The 21,956-nt window shown below is 44.8% G+C and overlaps 1 protein-coding gene across 1 annotated transcript; it reads left to right on the forward strand.

Moving 5' to 3' along the window:
- The first annotated feature begins 1,900 nt into the window (after positions 1-1,900).
- LOC136531435 (ultraviolet-B receptor UVR8-like) lies at positions 1,901-13,016 on the forward strand. The gene is made up of 15 exons (XM_066524093.1): positions 1,901-2,281; positions 2,651-2,727; positions 3,274-3,352; positions 4,128-4,187; positions 4,565-4,666; positions 4,756-4,849; positions 5,352-5,394; positions 10,765-10,810; positions 10,891-10,931; positions 11,034-11,136; positions 11,251-11,305; positions 11,417-11,483; positions 11,621-11,657; positions 12,435-12,514; positions 12,626-13,016. The coding sequence occupies exons 1-15, from the start codon at positions 2,041-2,043 to the stop codon at positions 12,749-12,751; spliced, it is 1,251 nt and encodes a 416-aa protein (XP_066380190.1). The 5' UTR covers positions 1,901-2,040; the 3' UTR covers positions 12,752-13,016.
- The last annotated feature ends 8,940 nt before the right edge of the window (positions 13,017-21,956 follow it).

Consider the following 21,956-nt stretch of genomic DNA (forward strand, 5'->3'; position numbering starts at 1 on the left):
TGGTGGGAAGGATGGGAATCGTGGGACCCTCGGGGCGTGGTCTGGGATATCCAGATCATATTCAACGCCTTCATTATCATGATGCTGGAGCTCGGTGTGGACAGAGCCATTAGATGTGATGCCAGACGGGGAGCTTGAGCTGCCCTCTTGAACTGTGTGGACTGATCCTTCTTGATACTCCTCAATCCGGACCATGTTGACGAAGTTGCGCAGGTCGTAGGGCTGAGCCTGGTAGTTCTCCATCGAGGCTTCGCACTTAGAGAGCCGGAGACCCGTCGTGGGGGTTGGTCGGCGACGAACGGAGCGCCCTTTAGGAGTAGACGTGACCACGAGATCCGTACCGAGTCGTGCAGGACGACTGACCCGAGCTGGTCGGGTAGATCTGTTGTGGGTAGTGGTTACCTGCTCATTAGGTTGATTTTGAATCGAACTTACCAGGGCTAGGGTTTTAGCAAGCTTGGTGCCGACCCGATCTATGGAGTCGAGCAGGTTGGTGTTGTCGATTTGCCTCCCTTTGTAGCGAGGAAGCGGACGACGGGTTGTCGGCGTGGCTGAAGACGATGCTGGTGTGACCGGAGCCAGATCCACCATGGTCGGAGCCGTAGCCGATGCAGGTGAAGCAGTGGTCGACGCAGATTGAATCCGTGCCTCCTCCGTGGTCATGGCGATGAAGTTGTTGGAGCCAGTGGTCTAGGTGATCTGGCCTATGGTGAACGTGAGGCCGTTCGGCGTAGCCATAGAACCAGGGATGATGCCTATCTTGTTCGTCTAGAGAGCAGTACGCACACCCCCTACCTGGCGCGCCACTATCGATGAAATATGGTCGGTAGTCTACCTAGGGGTATACCCAAGGTAGTAGATTGTCGACAGACAGATGCGCAAGCTACAAACAAGATGGTGACGCAAGACAGACACGAGGTTTGATCCAGGTTCGGCCGCCGTGAAGGCGTAATACCTACGTCCTGCGTCTGATTGTATTACTGTATGTCAATGAGAGATGTTTTTGAGAGGGGTCCCCTGCCCGCCTTATATAGTCTGGGGGGCAGGGTTACAGATCTGAAAACTAATCCTAACCAGTTACAATTGTCATAGGTGGCCGGATAATGATTCCTATTCTAACCGACCAGGACCTTGCTTGATCTCCAGGTCTGCCTTGATTTCTTGCGCGGGACTCCGAGCAGATTGGCTGGGCCGCACGTCGTCTTCTAGTGGGCCAGACCCCCTGTCCGGACCGGCCCAAGCCTAGCCGTAAGGGTATAGGGGTTAATACCACAGGATGTAGTTTCATTTTAATTGTTAGCTGGTCCAAAAATCTCATTTGAACAACATGATTTTTAGGTTGTTTAGGTCGTCTATGGATTATAGAAATATGATAAATAATATGCAGGCAATTCAAACACCCCAAATTATAGGAAAAATCATTATAATAATCCAATAACTTGATTATTAATTAGAATCTCATTATCTCATCAAACCTGCTAATAGGAGATTATTGGTATTTAGCGACTCAGCAACAATATAATCTAAGGATCGAAATAGACTACACTGCTACTCTCCGGAATCTAGATTCTAAATATAGAATCATCAAAACATGGGTATTAAATCATAGATTTAATTACAAGGAATAAAATGGTCCAAACGCATTAGGAATCAAGATATAGGAAATAAGCAATTTTGAATAAGGTGTACCACATAATCAGAGCATCAAATACATGAATCTACTACAGCTGCCACCTCAACCTCCTCCATACATTTTTTTCGGAGCGAAAACCTCATCCTACATGGGCAAGGGCAAACAAAAAAAAAAACCATTGTAAGCCAATATTCACCAAACCGCGGGGATCTTTGCATCCTAACGCTTACGGCCCACTGTAGCCCATCAGGCCATCACACCTTGGGCTTGCTCCGTCTGTGTTCCGCCTCTCTCTGTTTTTTCTGGAAACGCCTGCGAGCGAACGCTGTCTTGGGTCCTGTGTCGCCGACGTGGGCTCGCCGTCGCCACGAGCTCCACCTTCCTCTCTCCGCTCCGGCCTGAGCGCGATGTGGCGAGCGACGAGGCGGTGTCCGCCGCTGCTGCGGTGGCTCTCGTCGGACGCAGCCGTCTCCAAGGCGCCGCGGCAGCGGGTGGCGGCGCTGTGGGGGAACGGGGACTACGGGCGGCTGGGGCTGGGCGCGCTGGAGTCGCGGTGGAACCCCACGGTCTGCCCCTTCTTCCTCGGCCGCGCCGCCGACCCGCTCGCCTCCCTCGCCTGTGGCGGCGCACACACCCTCTTTCTGACCCGTAAGCCCCCGCTTTCCTTCCCCACCTTTTCATCTTCATTCACTTAACATCACCATCTGCCCGTCTAGTAATACGACTATACGAGAGCAGAGATCATGCTAGAGCTGATTCATTGTCTTGGTTCACGCAGTTAAAATGATTTTATTTTTACCTACCATACTAACATTGCTAGATATGTAATGAGCTGATTTTGACCATATGCTCTGAGTTGGAGTGATCGTTGTTATACTAATACACAATGTCACATTGCCCTGCTCTTCCGGCCAATAAATTAGCATAAGCAAGTGAACAATCAGCATTTTTTTTTTATTTCTGTTTGAATTGTGGTGTCGTGATGCGGCAGAGGTTTTCCTTTCTGTTTTTATGCAGAGAGTGGGCGGGTGTTTGCTACAGGGCTGAACGACTTTGGGCAGCTCGGGATAGGATTCTCTGTTACACATACACTGGTACTGATTCTTGCCCATCTTATTTCATATGTTTGCTTCCACATTGTCTATTAGCAGAACTTTGGCATGGATCCTAGCTGAGGGAAGAAAAAACCTTGGCTAAGTAATTGAAAGCTGCATGCATTAACATTTAACTGGGGGGAACAATCGTGTCTCCTATTTCATACAACGCTAACCAATTTACTTAGGACTTATCGTGCATTTCAGTAAGAAAGTACATTTTGTATTACCGCGAGGGCTTGGATACCCTTCGAAGTAGACAATATTATTTTACTGGCACTTTTTAGAGTCAAGTTTAGTCATTTACATCAGTTGCTAGATACATCAGACTTAAGAAGCAAAGCAGGTATTACTGGTCATTCACAACATTTATTTACACTTTATTTCTGTATAACTTCAATAGCTTTGGTTTTCCTATCTGTGCTTTGAATGAATTTGATGTTTTTTTTTTTTCTATAAGCTACGAACCATATGAATTTGATTATTCCACATACTGTGTCCTTCCTTTGTCTACAGTATATAATTTATTTTTTCCTTTTCATGTAGGAGCCTGTTGAAGTTTCTGGATTTCACGAGAGAGTTGTAGAAGTTTCAGCTGGCAACCATCATTCTTGTGCAGTTACCGGTAATAGAAAATAATTAGTTTCTCTAGGTGCCTGATTTTATTCACCATAATAAGGTGAATTTATTAACTGATGATAGCAGACGGAAGGGAGGGAGCCATCTTCTTTGTTACTATAGATTTTTAATGGAGCAGCAGATAGTTCAAGCTTCTCGGGTGTAGAAGTTTGTGCTTCCTTGCTTCTTGTTTGTGTGGGCCAAAACATACAAGTAAGGGACGAGGAAATAAACTTTTTTGGCCTTTCTAGTTGTTTGAATATTAATCTAGTGCTGAGTCTTCATGATTCAAGAATATTGCCATTTATCGCTTGGAAGCTACATGTGGGTATGGTGCTGTAATAAGTTCATTATAATATTTATTATGGCCCCAGTTACTCTACTAGATATTGACAACGGATTTGATAAACCAAAATACATATTGGGTAGGTTGCACTTTCAAGCAAAAAGGGCCATATGGATTTGTACACTCTCCCTAGACCTAAGTGCGATAGCACCTTAATTGAAATATGTTATTGCTCATTTGCTAATTGAGCTGTGATATGCTCTGTAAAATATATTTATTTTTTTAAGGTTATTGTCACTGAATGCTGCACTGCAGCATACAACACATTACACCATAATAATGTTTTACTGATATCTGGATAAGTATAACAGAAAAGAAGTGTGATTACCATCTCTTCTATTTCTTTCCCAAATTTATTTGTGCTGCACATATTTGCATTGTAATAATTGTATTACCAATCTCCACTAAAATTTTGTGTTTTGACTTTCTTGAACAGCGGATGGTAAGCTCTTTGTTTGGGGCAGAAACTCAGGTGGCCAGATTGGCCTTGGTAAAGGTAATAGTGTCATCCCCGGTCTTTACTTCCTTAATGCAACTTATTAATGTGATATCATAATTGAATGTTCTGGTATCTATTATACTCTGACACTATCAACAGCAACTTACTGACATTGATGAGTGCTTGATCCCACAAAAAATAATAAAATCTCTGTATGAGTTTAGGAAATCCTAATAGATAGCTTCATAGCTCTTTGGTATTACTTTACCACTGTTTCAACTCACCATACATGTCTTTATATTATTTTTCACGCAGCATAATCATGTTTCTATTAAGATATTGCTAGGGACTATGGTAGATCGTGCTAAGGAAAATTTTCCATCAATTATCCTTTTGGCAGTTTTATTTCTGAGATGGAGTTTTTCTTTCTTTAGGGGCAGGTAAAGTAGTTTCTACCCCAGCAAAGGTTGATTGTTTGACTGACTTCAGAGTAAAAATGGTTGCTCTCGGATCAGAGCATTCAATTGCTGTTACAGGTGACTAAGAAATTGGTGCTTTATACCAGTTGTATTTGAATATTTCTACCTTCAAGAGTCTGAATCTCTGCTATCATTTACTTCTCAAGAGAAAGGTGAAGTCTTGAGTTGGGGAGCTGCTGGTTCTGGTAGGCTCGGACATGGCCGTCAATCTAGCATCCTGGGATTTTCTCTGACCTCAAGGTATGTTAATATATATTTGGTAAAAACTTACTCTGTAAAAAATTTGTGCTGGAACTTAATTGTGTATGTACTCTATGTCATGGAATGATTCACTGTCATCTATTAAGAAGATAAGAAAATCCATAACCATACGAGATGGAAAATTTTCTGCTACAAGCTGGCGTGCCTAAGTGCACAAGAGAGTTATGTGCATGATTTTAAGAGGGAATGGGCCTTCTAAATATCTTAAGCAGTTAAAGCTTGTGACGAATGAATTGGTGTGGCATATATGGGTATTGTTTGTGCTCCTTAAACTGAACAAGGTTGTTAGATATGTAGTATTGTAGTGTGAGTTTTGAGTAAAATGCCTGATGACATATAGATACAGAAGTTTGAAACTTGGAAGGCTTCTGTCAGATATCTTAGGGTAAAATAGGTCTGACGATTCTGGATATGTTTGTACTATATGGTTTTAAATTGTTTGAAAGATAATAGATTGATAACTATATCTTCACTTGTGCAGTGAATATACTCCAAGATTGATCAAAAACTTTGATGGTATCAAGGTATTTTGACTTGAAACTTGTCAAGAGCCTGGAGATCGTGGGTAGGCGGCCCGCGGCTACGTAGATCGTAGCCGTCAGCCGTGTCTTCCGATCTGGAGGTTATACCCCTCACGGTGATCGGGCTTGAGAGTCTTTGGGGAAGAGAGGGAGGTTTTAGGATAACTGATCTTCCTTCCTTTATCAAATGGCCCTAGATCCATACATATAGCCTCTCGGGCTGTTGAAAAGGAAACTAACTAATCCTTGATTCTAGCTGTTGAAAAGGAAACTAACTAATCCTTGATTCTAGGGAAAGATAGCAAATCAAATCTTCCTTCTTTCTATCCTAGCCACTGGATGTTCCCTGCGCATCGCGCGTGCTGGCCTGGGCGTCGCGCTCAGCGCGCTCCGCGGCCCGCCTCACGTCGCGGTTGCGCCTGCGACGGTGGTAGCTGTGGCCCCACATGACATCTCTCGCCCCCTCGAGACCCAGCTCGTCCTCGAGCTGGAAATCTGGATATGAAGCGCGGAAAGCGTCGAGGTCTTCCCAGGAGGCCGAAGAAGCAGGCTCGCCGCGCCAGAAGACCAGGACCTGGGTGACGCCACGTGCTAGGCGAGCCTGAGTGACTCGGTCGGGAGCTGGAAGCACCGCGCCATGCTGGATGTCCGGCAGAGGAGGTGGGGTGGCCGGTGGAGTGCCACTGAACTTCGTGAGGGTCCCGACGTGGAATACGTCGTGGATACGGGCTTGCGGAGGTAGCTCAAGCCGCACCGCGACCTCATTGATCTTCTCGATGACCCGGTAGGGCCCCAGGTAGCGGGCCTTCAGCTTGCCCGACGTGGTGCGGGGGAGGGACGTCGCCTGGCGCTAATGAAGACGCAGCAAGGCCCAATCGCCAACGGCGTAGGCGACCTGGCGATGATGGCGGTCGTAGTGCAGCTTCTGCACCGCCTGGGCTTGCTCCAGGCGATGGCGGACCTCGGCGAGGAACTCCTCGCGCTCCTCCATGTCGCGGGCCACAGCTGCGACACGGGTCTCGCCCGGCTCATACGAGCGTATGGTCGGAGGGTCGCGGCCGTAGACCACCCGGAACGGCGTCTCCCGAAGCGACGACTGGAAGGCCGTGTTGTAGACGTATTCTGCCCATGGCAGCCACCGGAGCCACTGGCGAGGGCGATCTCCTGTGAAACAACGGAGATACATGACTATGACGCGGTTCGCTGCCTCGGTTTGGCCATCCGACTGGGGGTGGAAGGCGGAGGTCATGTGCAGCTTGGTGCCCATGAGTCTCATGAGCTCACGCCAAAAGACGGACGTGAACACCGGGTCCCGGTCGGAGACGATGGACTGAGGCATCCCGTGGAGGCGGACGATGTTGGTGAAGAAGGCCTGGGCCACGGACTCGGCGGTATACGGATGCCCGAGTGCGATGAAGTGGCAGTACTTGCTGAAGCGGTCGACGACGGAGAGGATGACCGACTTCCCGTCGACCTTAGGCAGCGCCTCGATGAAATCCAGCCCTATGTCGGCCCAGACCATAGATGGCACTGGGAGGGGCAACAAGAGACCCGCCGGCCGTAGATGCTCGGACTTGAATCGTTGGCACGTGGCGCAGTCCCGCACGAAGTCCTGGACGATGCGGCGCATGTTGGGGAAGTGGAAGTCGCGCTGCAGCCGGTGCCAGGTGCGCTGAACGCCTTCATGCCCATCGTCATGGATCGCAGCAACAATCTCCTAGAGCAGGGGCGATGTAGGCGGGATGTAGAGGCGCCCGTCATAGAGTACCATGTCGTCCCTGACCGCCCATGGAGCGGTTCTGGAGCCCGCGCGCACCTCGTCGTGGATCGCGACCAGGGCAGGGTCGACGGCCTGTGCCTGGCGGAGACGGCTGATGTAGTCAAAACGCGGTGCCGAGATGGCGCGGAGACCGCCCATGCTGTCCTCCTCAGCATCGCGACGCGAGAGGGCGTCCGCCACGACGTTGGTTGCCCCGGACTTGTACTCGACGGCGAAGTCGAAGCCGAGCAGCTTGCCAACCCAATGGTGCTGGGGAATGGTGGCAAGGCGTTGATCCAGCAGAAACTTGAGGCTATGGTGGTCCGTCTTGACGAGGAAGTGGCGGCCCCACAGATATGGCCTCCAGTGCCGCACTGCGAGCACGAGGCCAATGAGCTCCCGCTCATACGCCGCTAGGGAGCGGTGTCGTGGCGCCACCGGTCTGCTGAAGAAGGCGATGGGATGGCCCTCCTGCAAAAGGACGGCGCCGAAGCCGTATGTCGACGTGTCGCACTCCACCACGAACAGTTTGGTAAAGTCCGGCAAGGCCAAGACCGGCGCCGAAGTTACTGCGGCCTTGAGTGCGCCGAACGCCTCCTCGGCGGCAGCCCCCCAAGTGAAGCCGTCCTTCTTCAAGAGCGCCGTGAGGGGCGCGGCGATGGAGCCGTAGTTGTGGACGAACTTCCGATAGTAGCCCGCCAACCCAAGGAAGCCATGGACCGCCCGCGCGGAACGGGGCCGAGGCCACTCGTGGATGGCTTGGACCTTGCTGGGGTCCATGGCGACGCCGGCTGCTGAAATGGTGTGGCCCAGATAGGCAACGACGTCCACACCAAAACAGCACTTGGAGCGCTTGACGAACAGGCGGTGCTGGCGCAGGAGCTCGAAGACGATGCGCAGGTGGCGGAGGTGATCTGCCCAGGAGGTACTATAGATCAAGATGTCATCGAAAAAGACTAGGACGAACCGCCGAAGGTAAGCCCGGAGGACGTCGTTCATCAGTGCCTGGAACGTGGCCGGGGCGTTGCACAGCCCGAACGGCATCACCAGAAATTCGTAGAGGCCGTCGTGGGTGCGGAACGCCGTCTTGTGGATGTCCTCAGCGCGCATCCGCACCTGGTGGTAGCCCGAGCGCAAGTCGAGCTTGGTGAAGAAGCGCGCGCCGTGGAGCTCGTCGAGGAGCTCATCCACCACCGGGATAGGGAAGGCGTCCTTGACGGTCAGCGCGTTGAGGGCGCGGTAATCGACGCAAAATCTCCACGAGCCGTCGGCCTTGTGGACGAGGAGGGCCGGGGAGGAGAAAGGCGAATCGCTGCGACGGACGACGCCCTGCTCAATCATGGCGACGCACTGGCGCTCCAGCTCATCTTTGTGTGCCGCGGGATAGCGGTAGGGCCGCACGACGACGGGGGCCGAGCCGAGTTTGAGGACGATGGCGTGGTCCCGCGTGCGCTGTGGCGGCAGGCCCGAAGGTGTGGCGAAGACGTCCTCATAGGAGGTCAGGAGCTCGTCCAGGAGCGTCCCACTGGCCGCCGCGATGGTGCGCAGGCTGGCGGCGGACGAGGACGGCACGCCCGCCCACGTGATGGTGCGGCCGTCTTGGTGGAAGGACATCGCGCGATCCGCGAAGTTCCACACGATGGGACCGAGTGTGCCCATCCAGCAGGTGCCCAGCACAACCTCGTACCCTGCAAGAGGCATCACAAAGAGATCGGTGTGGAAAGCTGTGCCGTTGATGGAGAAGGGGGCGTTCCTAATGACGCCCGGGCAGGCCACGCGCTCGCCGTTGGCGACCGTGGCGGTCAGGCGTGGCCGGTCCTGGATCGGCAGGCCGGTACGGCGCGCCGCGTCCTCGCCGATGAAACTATGCGTGGAACCGCTGTCGAGCAAGGCGAGGAGGGAGGCCGCCCCCACGGACACCGTGATCTGGATGGTGTCCGCGACAGGAACGCCAGCGACGGCATGGAGGGAGTAGCAGGGTGCTTCGGCTCCTGGTGCCTCCGTCGCGGCGTGAGCTGCCTCCGAAGCGTCCACGGCGTCATCGACCTCCACCCCGTCGACGAAGAAGAGGCGTTTGCAGAAGCGGTTATGGCCCCGGGTGTATGGTTCGTTGCAGTTGAAGCAGAGGCCTTGGCGGCGCCGTTCCGCCATCTCAGCCGGGGAGAGTCGACGTGGAGGTCCTTCGCCGCGACCCTGCTGTCCGGGTACAGGTGGCGCCGGGAGCGCCAGGGGCTGCTGGGGGGCCGGTAGCGCCGGCCGTGGCGCCAGGGCGGGCAGAACGCCGCGCTGGGGCGCTCGGGAAGGCAGTGGCGGCGGCGGACGGGAGGCCTCCATCATCTCCACCTCATGCGCCAGGCTCATGGCTTCGACGAGGGTGGCCGGGTGGTGCAGCCGGACGGCGTGGCTGAGCGGTGGGAGAAGGCCCCCGGTGTAGAGCTGGACGCGTTGCGACTCCTCGAGCCGGCCCGCGCGCGGAAGGAGAGCCTGAAATTGGTTGGAGTAGTCCGCCACGGTGCCCGTGCGCCGGCATTCGGCGAGCTCGAACATGGGCGCGGAACGGAGGGGAGGGCCGAACCGCAGGTTGAGGAGATCCTTGAAGTGGCTCCAGTTCGGCGTGCCGTCATCCGTCTGCAGCTGGATGAACCAGAGCTGCGCGACGTCGTCCAGATGGTACGACGCCATGAGCACGCGCTCGTCGACCGTGGTGCGATGTTGGCGGAAATAGGCCTCGCACTTATTGATGAAGAGCATCGGATCGGTGGTGCCGTCGAAGCGGGGAAAATCCCACTTCTTGTGTTTCGGGTGAAACTCCTGCTCGCGCGGCCCGAGCTGACGGTGGCCATCGGCGCCCCCTGATCCGGACGACTCGGACTGTGCCTTCACGGAGGCCATGTCGGTCTTCAGCGCGGCAAGGTCGGCGGTCATGGCTTGCATCTGGGCAAGAAGATCAGCAAGCGTGGGTTCTGCCATGGCGACAGAAGTAGCGGTGGATGCGGATGGGGAGTGTGGTGGTGGCGGCTGGGCGTGGAGGGCAGATGGCGCGGCGGCGGTGTAAGGTGTAGCGGAGGATGATCGTCTGGTAGCCGATACCAGGTTGTCAAGAGCCTGGAGATCGTGGGTAGGCGGCCCGCGGCTACGTAGATCGTAGCCGTCAGCCGTGTCTTCCGATCTGGAGGTTATACCCCTCACGGTGATCGGGCTTGAGAGTCTTTGGGGAAGAGAGGGAGGTTTTAGGATAACTGATCTTCCTTCCTTTATCAAATGGCCCTAGATCCATACATATAGCCTCTCGGGCTGTTGAAAAGGAAACTAACTAATCCTTGATTCTAGCTGTTGAAAAGGAAACTAACTAATCCTTGATTCTAGGGAAAGATAGCAAATCAAATCTTCCTTCTTTCTATCCTAGCCACTGGATGTTCCCTGCGCATCGCGCGTGCTGGCCTGGGCGTCGCGCTCAGCGCGCTCCGCGGCCCGCCTCACGTCGCGGTTGCGCCTGCGACGGTGGTAGCTGTGGCCCCACATGACAAAACTCAACATGCCTATTAATCAGAAAAGGTTCTCTTATTGTTATGTAGTGATTGTCTTCTATTTCTATTTGTTTATGGATTGGCTAGATTAAAAAGATAGCTGCAGGAATGTTGCACTCAGCTTGCATTGATGGTAAGCATACAGAAAAGCAATATTCAAATTGTACAAATCACAATTACCCATCTTATGATTTCCCTATGTCAAAATTGCAGAAAAAGGTACTTTGTTCATATTTGGGCAGAAGACTGAGAAGGTGGTATCCAATCAGGCCACCTTGGCATTTGTTTTTTCCCTTCCCTTACCAAAATGCTTTTTTATCTCCCTTCATTTCCTTGGATTTAACAAAACATTTTAGGGATTTGGAAGATCAAACGAAGCATTCAGACCAAATATTGTTGAAGAGATACCATTTTCAGAAGAAGTTGCTTGTGGAGGTTATCATACTTGTGTCGTAACAGGTATTGGTGTTTGATGCAATCTTTGTTTTGTATTTTGTTAATGTGGAATTATCAAAATTTTCAGCTGTTAACTTGTCATACAATTTTGAAACATATATGCTGATGCTTTTACAGATAGCGGTGATCTGTATTCTTGGGGTTCAAATGAAAATGGCTGCCTTGGTCTGGGGTATTTCATCTATGACTTTTTCAAGAACTTTCGTACATCATCTTGTATCCTACCTATATCAGTGTGCATCCAATGCCGAAGTTGTATTCTTACATGATTATCTCTAACCAGAGGTACAGATATGGTTCGCTCTCCAGAAATTTTGAAAAGCTCGCTATTTAAACTTCCTGTATCTAAGGTTTGTGCTTCTGGGCACCTATCCCATATTTTTATATATTGCACCACTTAAAGACAGTTCTTGTTTGATGTATGTTGGACATTTAAGCTCTCAAATGTATGTTGGACATGGAGTCCTTGACCATTTGCCCTCTGTAGGTATCTTGTGGTTGGAAGCACACAGCTGTAATTTCAGGTATCATAATTTATGCTTCTTTTTCACTAGTATGTTGGTTCTAATTAGTAGGAAATGCTAACAGAAACTCCTTTTTTTAGTCTTGACAACAGCTGTCTCAATCAAGGGCTCCATACATGGTTTGTTTTGATAGTATCTTGTAGGTCAAAAAGGTTGTTTTAAAAGCTCTAGCATGAATAATATAGAACAGTAGACTAGACTATACTTTGATGTGACAGACACTTTTGAGTTGAATTCTTTTGTGTTTACTATAATCTGACACTTGTCTGTCTGAGGGTCAGATTAGCATTGTGCCTACTATGGTGAGTGTTAACCTTTTAACAAACATACTGCGAGGAACTGGTCTAGGAATTTCTTGGATTTAGGTCAAAATTTGAACTGTATCCCAAAGATTTGGATCCCAACCCCCCCTTCTAAACAGGTCCTAAAGGTCGTTTGCTGGTTGAATCAGATTAACTGTGTATCTTTAAAAATTGATATTGGATCTTCTGAACTCATAGTTCTAGGTATAAAAAGGACTGTAAATTTATTAAAAACAACGAAGGCTCTGGCAGGGTTCTGGGTAGTGGCCCAAACTGTGCCAATATGGATAATGTAAGGTTTTTGGGGCAGAGTATTAAGTGAAGTTCATTTTTTTTCTTCTTTTGGTCTAGCTTTTTAAGGTGAATGGATGACAAGATTGCCTGTGTTATGTATTGGGTAGTTTTAGTTGTCAAAAGATTTTTTTTTTCAGCTATACTTTATCGCTTTGTGCTCTGAGCACCTCAAAACATCCAGGTGATGACATTTACACATGGGGTTGGGGAGGCGCCAATGGAACTTTTTTTGAAGAGGGGCATTCTTCCGGTGGACAGCTAGTGAGTTGCTTTCTACCACTACAATTGTTTCTACTTGATGGTGATGATGTGCAGCATGCATAATCCCCACAGGACGCCAGTCATATGGTCAAACTGCCTTGCTACTTGCAGGGACATGGAAGCGACGTAGACTATTTTGAACCTATGATGGTTCCCTTTGGCAAGAATGCAAGAGCGGTCCATGTATCGTGTGGCTTCAATCATACTGGTGCAATTTACGAGTACTCCGAGGACTGACTGACACTGCAGACACCAGATCAGCATGTCTTGGAGACTTGGACTAATTATCAAATTCTATGCACATAAACAGACAGAGTGATAACACCCCCTGTGAGGGGATGTAAATTAAACAGAATAAGGGATGAACTGGATGCATTTTGTGATGCATCAGAGTTACATGTCATTGTATAGCATTCCTTCATTTATTGGGTGGTTATGTATGTATTGTTTTGCCAGCTACTAAGAAATCCATTGCCTGATATCTCAGCAGGCTGTTCGTGTACATGATGAGTGCTTGACTGGCTTCAAATTTTTCCTTTTATACAAAACTAATAAAAGAAAAAAAATAAAGGGTGCTGCTACCATATACCAACCTTATCACTAGAGCCCAAACGTTAGCCCACGAAGCGTTGGTCCGCCCACTTTATGGCTAGAGCGTAGAGCCCAACACAGCAAACGCCGGCCCAGCTGCCTACCTTCGCTGCCGTCCTGCCTCATGCGCCTGGGAGACTGCCAGGAAAGGCTCGTGACCTCTTAGCATCCTCCGCCAGCGTCAGCGCCGGCGCCGCCGACTGCCGACCACCCTGCCGTCCCTGAACCCCGCCACCTCTCCCTCCCCCTGGTGCAAGTGCAATCTCCGGCTCTTCCTCCCTGTCCCCTCTCTCTGTCGCTGAAATGAGGTTAAAAAAAGGTGAACGTCGATTAAATCCTGTGGAAGAAAGGGTGGTTTGGTTGGATGCTCCCACGACTCACGCTCACTTACTGAGGTTCTCTGCAGGTGCAGTTGCAGGAACACTAGAGCACATCGCGGCGTTAAGGTTTTGCCTCCTCATCTCTCACCAGTCGTCACTTCTGATGAACTGTAGGAACTGGTACGTTTCTTTTGTATTATCTTTAGTTCTGAAGCATGGTAGTGATGTATACGGTGAGTACCGAGTAGGACTATCACAAGCATAGTACGCACGACCGGCTGAATTGTTGGTCTCGCCAGCCTGCAGAAGATCTTTAGAAATATTCCGCATAAGCATATTCACTAAGCACCAGATTAGCTAATCGCGAAAGCGACATATTAATTTTATATTCACTAATCGCGCGCTCGCTCATCCAGCGTGCATAAAATATTTACTCGTGAAAGCGACGCTTGCCTTTAATAGTGAAGTGGTTGAGCCACTCCCGGTGAGTGCTCGGGCACTGTTCATATCCCGAATTTAAATAGTAAACGCGAATTTGAATAGTGAAATCTGAATAGTGCTGTGAATAGTAACTTAAGAATTTTAAAATTTGAATCTTGAGTTAGAGTTCGTTTGTAATAACCAGTGGCGTCCCATATTGGTATTAGAGCCTGGTTATTAAAATTTGAATTTAAGGGATTTTAATATAATCTGTTGAAGATTGAAAAGTTACATTACTTAAATTTGGCAGTCACTACTAAAGAGAATATAAATATAAGGTGTAGATTAAATAGTTCTGAAGAACATACTTGGCATACCTCTCACGGACAGATAAATTTAATAGTTGATTTGATACATAACTTTTACATATCTTGGGGAAAGAGGCAAGACGAGCTAGAACTAAAATTTGATAAGTTGCAAAAAGAACATAAGCACCTTGAAGAGCAATATTTAGCTATCAATAATAAATTAGAATTAGCTTTACAAATTTTAGAAGAAAGTAAAGTTTCTCTAGGTAAAATTAGCCAGAATAGTGATTATATTAAAAAAGATATAACTTTCCTATATAAGAAGACTGATAATAATATTGTTGAGCATAACAAAGAAATTGTGTTATCATCAGCAGGAATAGTTGAGTCCACTAGATCTTTAAATTCAGAAAGATGGAAGTATCTGAGAGCCTGTCTAAAAGAGACAAGTCACTCCAGCTATTAAATAAAGACATAAGACCTCTAAATTTTAAAGATAAACTAAAAGGAGAATGTGAGGATATTGAAACCTTAGAAGAAGTGATAGACTTAGAAAGAGATCTTGAAAGATATCAGAAAGATACTTTGAGGAAAATAAGGCCTCAACAAATATATCAAATGGGTTGGTTTGAAAATAAAAATGGATTATATAGAATATCTAGAGAAGTAGAATTAAGTGTATTGTCAGAACCAGTTCTGCTAAGAATTATTAGTAAACAATTTGAGAATGCTTTAAAATATTCAGGGTATAAATATATACATCAGAGAATGTATATCATTGGAATTAAAGGAATGACAAGGAAAAAATTAGGAACCAAGGTTCTAATAACTTTATTAGATAAAAGATGGGATTCAATAAATAAAGCAGCATTAGGATTTTTAGAAGGTGATATGAATGAAAATATGTTGATAACATATATAGCTCCAGACTTAATAATGCCAGTTAAAGAATTTATAGATAAGATGGCATTGGAATTTCAAACCAAAGGATATGAAGAATTTAAAGGAACGAATTTATTAGTAAGCATAGAATTTATAGGAAGGTTAACCAACAGAAGTGGAACTAGATATAAGGTAAATGTGAATAATGTTGTAGAAAGTATGCAATCTAAAGGAATAAAATTTATGAGTCCTCTTAAAATAAGTTCTGAAGAAAGAGCAGGAGAAGAATGGAATATAAGCTCATTAATAGAACCAAAAATTTTAAAACAACCTAAAGATTACATAAGCTATGAAAATAATAGAGGGTTGACTAGTATTAGGTTTGTAGATTATAAAGAACAAAGTTTAGATGATTTAGAAGCATCTAGTTCAGAGGCAAAATTGGAAGAAAACAGAAGGCATAGCATATGTGAATTTATGGAAATATTAGATATAGACAATGAAATAAAACATTATAAGCTGAAGCTAAGCAAAATTCATGATGAATATAAAACCTCTATGATATGCAAATGGGCTGCTATAAGAGAAAGGGAACTCTACTTTAGACGAGAAATATGTAGACTTGAGAATATCAAGAAAGATAGAGAATTAAATGCTAAGAAATTCAGCATTCCAATAAAGAAAAATGAAATTGTGTCAAAACAAATAGATAATAGGGTAAGGGAAGTCCAAAAAGAATTAGAACATAGCAAGGATAAGATAAATGACATAGAAGATAATGATATAAGTGAAGATGAGCAATGGGAAATTAATAATAAGCTCTTACTAGAAAGCTATGAAGAAGAGGATGAAGATACAATTGAGATATGTAGTAATAACTCAGAAACTCTCATAAACCCCTTAGAAAATAAAGAGTTGCATAAAAATAATGCTATAGAAGCAAAGGAAATAGATCCAAGTTCATCAAAAAGAAGACGAGGTCCTGAAATAAAGATAGAAGGTGAAAGTGAGAGACCAACTAGAAAACCAGGAACTTGGCCACCAGAAAAAGAAGAACCTACATATACATATATACCTGGACAATATAAGCATATGGGTTCAAAAAGAAGAGAATTTGAAAAGAAGGTGCAATTCCAGAATTATAAAAGTGATGGTGCTATACTAAATTTAGCGGCACATGATCCTATAGATTGATCAAATATAATTAGCATATGGAAAGGATTGATAGTCCAAAAGTATATACAAAATTAGCATAATATTGGAAATAGAGTAGAAGATATGATTACATATTTAGAAACATTTTTAGGTGAATCAGTCAAAGTTTTATGGGAACAATAGGTAGAAGCTTTCCCTAACCATTATGCCCAATTAAAAATGGCTGGTAGTAATCCATATAATTTTGCAAATATTATATCAAGCATTGTAATAGGTGAAGATCCTGAATTAGGTTTTATTGTATTACAAAATGAAAGATTAAAAGAAATAGAAAAATTGTCACTGACAAGCTGGAAAGGAATAAAAGAATTTTCTCAACACTATTTGTATAATGCTACGACTGCCAAGCAAGGCTATAACCAAGGTATAGTAGAAAAATATTTTAATAAATTACTAGAGCCTTTAGGTTCTATGATATTAGAAGAATATAAAAAGGAAACTATTGGTAAAGAATATAATATCTCTCAGGCTATTACATTCGTTTTCAAACAGTTAAGAAAAATATGCACGAATATACAAGCCCAAAGATCAATGAAGCAATTAGACTATAATTTTTGCAATAAAATAGTCCAAATACCATTGACATATGGAGAAGAGAGATCTAGAAATAAGAAATATCCTAAGAATTATAAGAAAGGAAATGTAAAGACAAAGAGACGTTATTTCCTTAGAAGATCAAACAATAGAGCTCCATTCCTCCATAAGAGAAATGTGAGAAGATATAATCCTAGAAAAAATTATGATAGTTCATGTAGATGCTTTATCTACAACTCGCCAGATCACTTAAGCAAAACATGTCCTAACAAAGACAAGAAAAGGTATTCCAATAAGCAAGAAGAACAAGAAAAGGTTCAAATAATAGATAGTGTGAATGAAAATATCTTAGTCTGTGATGATGATATAATGGATGATGAATCAATATATTTAATTATAGAGACAGATGAAATAGAATATGATGAAGAAAAAGAATCAAGTGATGAAGAGTTAGATTTAATTGATGAGTTAGCAGGATTAAAGATAGAAATGATGGATCAAATAAATTGCGAGCACAAGTGGGATCATAAAAAAGATGATTCTAATATAAATTGTGTATTTTGCATATATTATCAAGATCCAGTAGAAAGAGCAACATGTAGGCTATGCTTAAGACAAGCATGCATGTCATGTTTAAAACAGCAAAGCGATATGAAAAAGAACTCAGAAGCTAAAATAATATATGAAGAAAATAAAGTGCAATCAGAAAAGGAAGTAATTCTAGAGGAAAAAAGAAACAAATATTTAAACAATATTCCACAAGAGTTTCTCATTCCTAGATTAAGTTTTAAGACTGAACAAACTTTGTCATACTTTACTCGTGATGTTAAAGATATAATTTGGAAGAAATATGCTGAAAGGCATTACAAAACCTTTCATGATATACAAAAATACTTTATGAAATTATACCAAGGTAAAGAAAGACATCTAGGAATAATTGTGAATGCAAATACTTTTCCTTTACTTCATCTTTATGATAAATTAATTGTTAAGCCTCATCAAAGATTCTTAATATTGAAGGCTGATATAAATTTAAAATATTTCAGAAGTATACAAAGAAATATTGGAAATGATATATCTTTGCAGACTATTATTGATCATGGATTAGTTCGTGATATATATGGTACACTTGAAGAGATACTCCAATCAGACCTTGGAATAGCTATCAAAGAAGCTTGTAAGAAATTAGCATGCATTCAAGGTAGATACAAAATTAAGTTTTGTTCTAATCCCCCAAAATTTACACAACCAATAAGACTAGCATGCCATGATATATATATTACAAAGGGATCATATAAATTTCCTACTACATGGAATTCAGACTCATGGCAAAATTATGAAGAGTTGTTCATAAAAGACACGAACCATGATAATTGGAGAATTTTCAGTGAAGCAAAAGAATTAGAAGGAAATACCAAATTTGCTTCTGAATATTATATGATGTACCAAAATAAAATAATAAAAGTATTCTTGAGAGAATACTATGGAAGATATAGTATAATACAAAGAGAAGTTGGCAGACTAATAAAGCCAAGTTATGGCAAAGAATGTCAATTACGAAAAGAATATCGTGAATTGTTGTCCTGGTATGAAATATGGCAACCTGAAGAAGTGGACAACGAAGAAAATATTGAAGAGTCAATATAGACTCAGTTCAATATCAATATATTCATACAAGAAATATACTCCTTATGTTGACAAGGTTTATCAACAATTTGCCTGGGAGAAGATAAGAGATAATAATACATGCCATGGAGATAATACCGCATGCCTATCCTTGATTTGATGTTTGCAACATCAATCATTCGGGCGTGGAAGACCATACCATACCAAAGAATATCCAGAAGGATACTATTTGTGCGCGATGGAGGACAGCACAAAAAGAATATACAGTCACTCTACTGTAGCTAGGACAATTATTCTCTGCCCAGCTGTCCAGGCAATAGTAAAGGATGATAATTGAAGACGTCGGCCACTTCCTTAATCACGAAGGTGCCTCAGACGATGACTTCACCTCGAAGGCTTCTTCAGATGATAAGGCTCGCTCCTTCAGACGATAAGCATGGAGGACGCTCCCTCCATGCTATAAAGGGGGACGCCGGGCGCATTCATGGATCATCGAAACACGAGACCACCATCGAAGAAAGCTCAGACACCGAAGACACACACTCTCATCCACCACCCACTCCACCAACTCTCCACCCACACACATACACCATGAACATATGATCTTAGAGCTCTTTGAGAATCAATCCACCATTAGTAGTAATCACACACCACCGCTGTATCACTCCACCTTTATAAATTAGAGAATAAAGGAGGTCCCCATGATCATCCTACGCTTGTAAGGTAATCCCTAAGGTTTGTGCTAAGTGCTTGGGGTTTCCCGAAAGGGAAAGCTATATGTAAGCTTGCTCTATGGAAATGAATTAAGCTTTTCCGTTTGAATCCCTGCCTTCCTTTAAGCTCGTTCATATGGGGCGATGTCTCTATGCTAGGGACCCTAGAGGAGAAACCTCTGCGTGTGTTGTTCTCGTGTTAGCCCTGATAGCGACATTTGTAGAGAACCCTGTGTGCGTAGAGAAGTGTTCCCCTTGGGTGGAACTGCCTAGAGAGATGATAGAGCCTGAGTCCTGTGTGTTCATGGCTAGGGATAGCAAGGGAGTAGACCGGGTTAGTCTAGTTCTGAAGCAAGTTAGTGATGCATACGGTGAGTACCGAGTAGGACTGTCACAAGCATAGTACGCACGACCGGCTGAATTTTTGGTCTCGCCAGCCTGCAGAAGATCCTTAGAAATATTCCGCATAAGCATATTCACTAAGCACCAGATTAGCTAATCGCGAAAGCGACATATCAATTTTTATATTCACTAATCGCGCGCTCGCTCATCCAGCGTGCATAAAATATTTGCTCGTGAAAGCGACGCTTGCCTTGAACAGTGAAGTGGTTGAGCCACTCCCGGTGAGTGCTCGGGCACTGTTCATATCCCGAATTTGCATAGTACGCACGACCGGCTGAATTTTTCGTCTCGCCAGCCTACAGAAGATCCTTAGAAATATTCCGCATAAGCATATTCACTAAGCACCAGATTAGCTAATCGCGAAAGCGACATATCAATTTTTATATTCACTAATCGTGCGCTCGCTCATCCAGCGTGCATAAAATATTTGCTCGTGAAAGCGACGCTTGCCTTGAATAGTAAAGTGGTTGAGCCACTCATACCAATATGGGATGCCACTGGTTATTACAAACGAACTCTAACTCAAGATTCGAATTTTAAAATTCTCGAGTTACTATTCACAGCACTATTCAGATTTCACTATTCAAATTTGCGTTTACTATTCAAATTCGGGATATGAACAGTGCCCGAGTACTCACCGGGAGTGGCTCAACCACTTCACTATTCAAGGCAAGTGTCGCTTTCACGAGCAAATATTTTATGCACGCTGGATGAGCGAGCGCGCGATTAGTGAATATAAAATTGATATGTCGCTTTCGCGATTAGCTAATCTGGTGCTTAGTGAATATGCTTATGCGGAATATTTCTAAGGATCTTCTGCAGGCTGGCGAGACCAACAATTCAGCTAGTCGTGCGTACTATGCTTGTGACAGTCCTACTCGGTACTCACCGTATGCATCACTAACTTGTTTCAGAACTAGACTAACCCGGTCTACTCTCTTGCTATCCCCAGCCACGAACACATAGGACTCAGGCTCTATCGTCTCCCCAGGCAGTTCCACCCAAGGGGAACACTTCTCTGCGTACACAGGGTTCTCTACAAACGCCGCTATCTGGGCTAACACGAGAACAACACACGCAGAGGTTTCTCCTCTAGGGTCCCTAGCATAGAGATGTCGCCCCATATGAACGAGCTTAAAGGAAGGCAGGGATTCAAACGAAAAAGCTTAATTCATTTTCACAGAGCAAGCTTACATACGGCTTTCCCTTTCGGGAAACCCCAAGCACTTAGCACAAACCTTAGGGATTACCTTACAAGCGCAGGATGATCATGGGGACCTCCTTTATTCTCTAATTTACAAAGGTGGAGTGATACAGCGGTGGTGTGTGATTACTACTAATGGTGGATTGATTCTCAGAGAGCTTCTGAGATCATATGTTCATGGTGTATGTGTGTGGGTGGAGAGTTGGTGGAGTGGGTGGTGGATGAGAGTGTGTGTCTTCGGTGTCTGAGCTTTCTTTGATGGTGGTCTTGTGTTTCGATTCTGAATGAATGCGCCTGGCTTCTCGTTTTATAGCACTGAAGGAGCGTCCTTTGCGCTTATCTTCTGGAGTTCCTTCGAGGCGAAGTCTTCTTCTGAGGAGCCTTCGTGCTTAAGGAAGCGGCTGGCGTCTTCAATTATCATCCTTTACTGTTGCCTAGACAGCTAGACAGAGAATAATTGTCCTGGCTACAGTAGAGTGACTGTATATTCCTTTTGCGCTGTCCTCCATCGCGCACAGATAATATCCTTCTGGATATTCTTTGGTATGGTCTTCCACGCCCGAATGATTGATGTTGCAAACATCAAATCAAGGATAGGCATGCGGTATTATCTCCATGGCATCTATCTCTATCAGAGCCTAGTTATTAAAATTTGAATTGAAGGGATTTTAATATAATCTGTTGAAGATTGAAAAGTTACATTACTTAAATTTGAAAGTGAATACAGGAAAGACAGTCACTACTAAAGAGAATATAAATATAAGGTGTAGATTAAATAGTTCTGAAGAACATACTTGGCATACCTCTCACGGACAGATAAATTTAATAGTTGATTTGATACATAACTTTTACATATCTGGGGAAAGAGGCAAGACGAGCTAGAACTAAAATTTTGAAAAGTTGCAAAAAGAACATAAGCACCTTGAAGAGCAATATTTAGCTATCAATAATAAATTAGAATTAGCTTTACAAATTTTAGAAGAAAGTAAAGTTTCTCTAGGTAAAATTAGCTAGAATAGTGATTATATTAAAAAAGATATAACTTTCCTATATAAGAAGACTGATAATAATATTGTTGAGCATAACAAAGAAATTGTGTTATCATCAGCAGGAATAGTTGAGTCCCACTAGATCTTTAAATTCAGAAAGATGGAAGTATCTGAGAGCCTGTCTAGAAGAGACAAGTCACTCCAGCTAGTAAATAAGACATAAGACCTCTAAATTTTA

This window comes from Miscanthus floridulus, unplaced genomic scaffold (genome assembly GCF_019320115.1).
Source record: "Miscanthus floridulus cultivar M001 unplaced genomic scaffold, ASM1932011v1 fs_350_2_3, whole genome shotgun sequence".
Taxonomy (NCBI): domain Eukaryota; kingdom Viridiplantae; phylum Streptophyta; class Magnoliopsida; order Poales; family Poaceae; genus Miscanthus; species Miscanthus floridulus.